We start from the raw sequence: 2,500 nt of genomic DNA on the forward strand, positions 1-2,500 counted from the left end.
AAGGATGCAGGCGGGGTGGAGCCCACGGCCTCCTCGCTGGCATTCTCAGAGGACAAGGTAAGCCATTGTGGATGCGATATGAGATGTGTCATGTGATCGAGGGTCATTGGCTCAATGGCCCACTGACTGGTTTGACGAACTGGCTCGGTTGGGTGCACTTGCCATGTGCTTGCCCATGCAAGCGATTGCTTCTTCAGCATCACACATACGACAAGCGTGTTCACTCCCCTGGCGTTTGTTGCGTCTTCTCCCTTCGTCCCTCTTCTCACCCCTCGTCTCTCTTACTCCATCCCTCTGACTGGTGTGTGTGTGTGTGTGTGTGTGTGTGTTGTCAGCTGACGGAGGAGGAGAGGTACGCACATACCGTCGTCCACCGCATGTTTGAGGAGATGCGAGACAAGGGCATGTCGCTCAAGCAGGCCTTTGAGCAGATGGCATCCGACGATGGGTCCCCGGGCGCTTCCTCCCCAGGTGCGGCAAATGCCTCCACCTTGCAAACAGATCTGCATGCCTTCCATTTGCTCGCACACACATCACACGAAAGCGCACTTTGCATACGCACACACACACACACACACGCACACACACACACACACACACAAACATACATACACACACACACACACACATGGCAGAGGAACATCGCGCCAAGCTTGCACATTTGCTGTCCACGTGCACGAACACCGCGAGCCAAGCAGATGTGGAGGCGATCTGCAACTACTTCCTCGCCGACCGCAAGGAGATTGAGTTCATGGAGATTATGCAGGACATCCTTGTCGAGCACGTCGTCTACCAGCTCCACCGCATCAACATCAACCTCAGGTGTCTGTGTGTGTATGTATGCGTGTGCGTGAACGTGCACGTATGCATGAATGCATGCGTGTGCAGCTGTTCTCTCCACCTCGTGAATGCACAAGTCATGCCTGTGTGGCTTCCCAACTTCCACCCACCCCTGACGACCTCCCACCCCCTTTTCTCCTCAACGCATACATAATGCACAAACGTGTGGCAGGCTGCTGTTCAAGCAGCACGACCTCAAGTCCTATGGCTACTTGACCGGCAGCCAGTTTGCTGCCATGATCTCCACCGTGTGCCCACTCCCAAACACAGAGCTGCAGTTTCTGGTTGGCCTCGTTGACCCCAACAACACGGGCCGCATCGACTACAACGCCGTGTACCACCGCCTGTACCAGACAAGCCGCGTGCTCTCGCGCCGCTGGGCGTGGATGGCATCTGCCCGCCACACCATCCGCAGCGTCGTCGTCATCACGCGACACGGCGCTCGCTTCCCGCTCAAACCGTTTCCCCGCGATGAGCACTGGCCGAAGGAGCCGCACTTCTGGCAGTCGTTTGGCGGCCGGTGAGCGGGCTGTGTGTGCGTGTGCGTTTGTGTGTGTGTGTGTGATTGTGTGTGGGTGTGTGCATTTGTGTGTGTGTCTGTGTGTTTGTGTGTGTGATTGTGTGTGGGTGTGTGCATTTGTGTGTGTGTCTGTGTGTTTGTGTGTGTGTGTGTGTGTGTGTAAATTATTGTTCGTTGGCCGCATGCGCCACGCCTTCGCGTCGTCACGCCATCATGTCGTCACATCATCACCACGCCCCCACGCCAATATCCAACCCACTCACCCCATGGTCGCGCACACCAACACACCACCCCACCACAGCCTCACTGCCGTGGGCATGCAGCAGCACATCTCGCTGGGCCGGAAGCTGCGCCACAAGTACCTCCACCACGAGCAGCTGCTTGACGAGCAGTGCCCAGACCTTAGTCTTCGTGTACAAACGTACACCTCCCACGCCGACCGCGCCCTCATGTCTGCACAGAGGTGAGGTGATCATGCTGCTGCTGAAAGTTGTGTGCTTTGTGTGTGCGTGCGTGTGTGCTTGTGGGTGTCTGAAACTTGGCTGTCTTGAAGCCAATCCTACACCTTCATACACTCGCCCTTTCGAATACTCATCTTCGCACTCACACACACACATACACATACATATGCACATACGCGCGCACACATACGTACACATACACATACACATACACATATACATACGCGCGCACACATACGTACACATACGCACACACCTCCCTTGGGCCGAGTGCAGCCTGCTGCTGGGGATGTTTCCTGGCACGAGCCCGTCCTTCCGCCTCGATCTCCACGGACGCTTCTCCACCAGCCAGAAGGTTCCGCCCGTACAGGCCGCAAAGTCCCCCACGTTCACAGGAAGTGAGCAGTGCATGTTGCCGGTGTTGGTGGCTGTGGTGGTGTTGGTGGCTGTGGTGGCTGTGGTGGCGGTGGTGTCTGTTGCCTTATTTGCCATTTGCATTTGTTACCATCACATGTCCTCACCAACCCCCATCTCTGTTCCACACACCCGCGACACACACACACACACACACACACACACACACACACACACACATGTGCACATCACTTGCGAAGACTCATTGCCGATCCACGTGGCGAGCGAGAATTACTCTCCACTGCTGCACGGCTTCAAGTCAAAC

At 56.2% G+C, this 2,500-nt stretch overlaps 1 protein-coding gene across 2 annotated transcripts in view; it reads left to right on the forward strand.

Moving 5' to 3' along the window:
* PTSG_11094 overlaps nucleotides 1-2,500 on the forward strand; it is a gene marked incomplete at its 3' end in the record, with an annotated part of 9,963 nt that overhangs the window by 122 nt on the left and 7,341 nt on the right. Inside the window, exons 1-7 of one of the 2 annotated variants that reach the window (XM_004987957.1) lie at nucleotides 1-57; nucleotides 336-471; nucleotides 636-822; nucleotides 1,013-1,360; nucleotides 1,662-1,823; nucleotides 2,098-2,219; nucleotides 2,436-2,500. The exon at nucleotides 1-57 is cut by the window's left edge and continues 122 nt beyond it; the exon at nucleotides 2,436-2,500 is cut by the window's right edge and continues 40 nt beyond it. In XM_004987957.1, coding sequence (XP_004988014.1) covers nucleotides 1-57; nucleotides 336-471; nucleotides 636-822; nucleotides 1,013-1,360; nucleotides 1,662-1,823; nucleotides 2,098-2,219; nucleotides 2,436-2,500 — 1,077 coding nt within the window. Of the gene's footprint in view, nucleotides 58-167; nucleotides 472-635; nucleotides 823-1,012; nucleotides 1,361-1,661; nucleotides 1,824-2,097; nucleotides 2,220-2,435 lie in introns of those variants that run through there. The other variant, XM_004987956.1, reaches the window with a different exon arrangement.

The sequence above is a fragment of the Salpingoeca rosetta genome, assembly GCF_000188695.1.
Source record: "Salpingoeca rosetta unplaced genomic scaffold supercont1.39, whole genome shotgun sequence".
Classification (NCBI taxonomy): domain Eukaryota; class Choanoflagellata; order Craspedida; family Salpingoecidae; genus Salpingoeca; species Salpingoeca rosetta.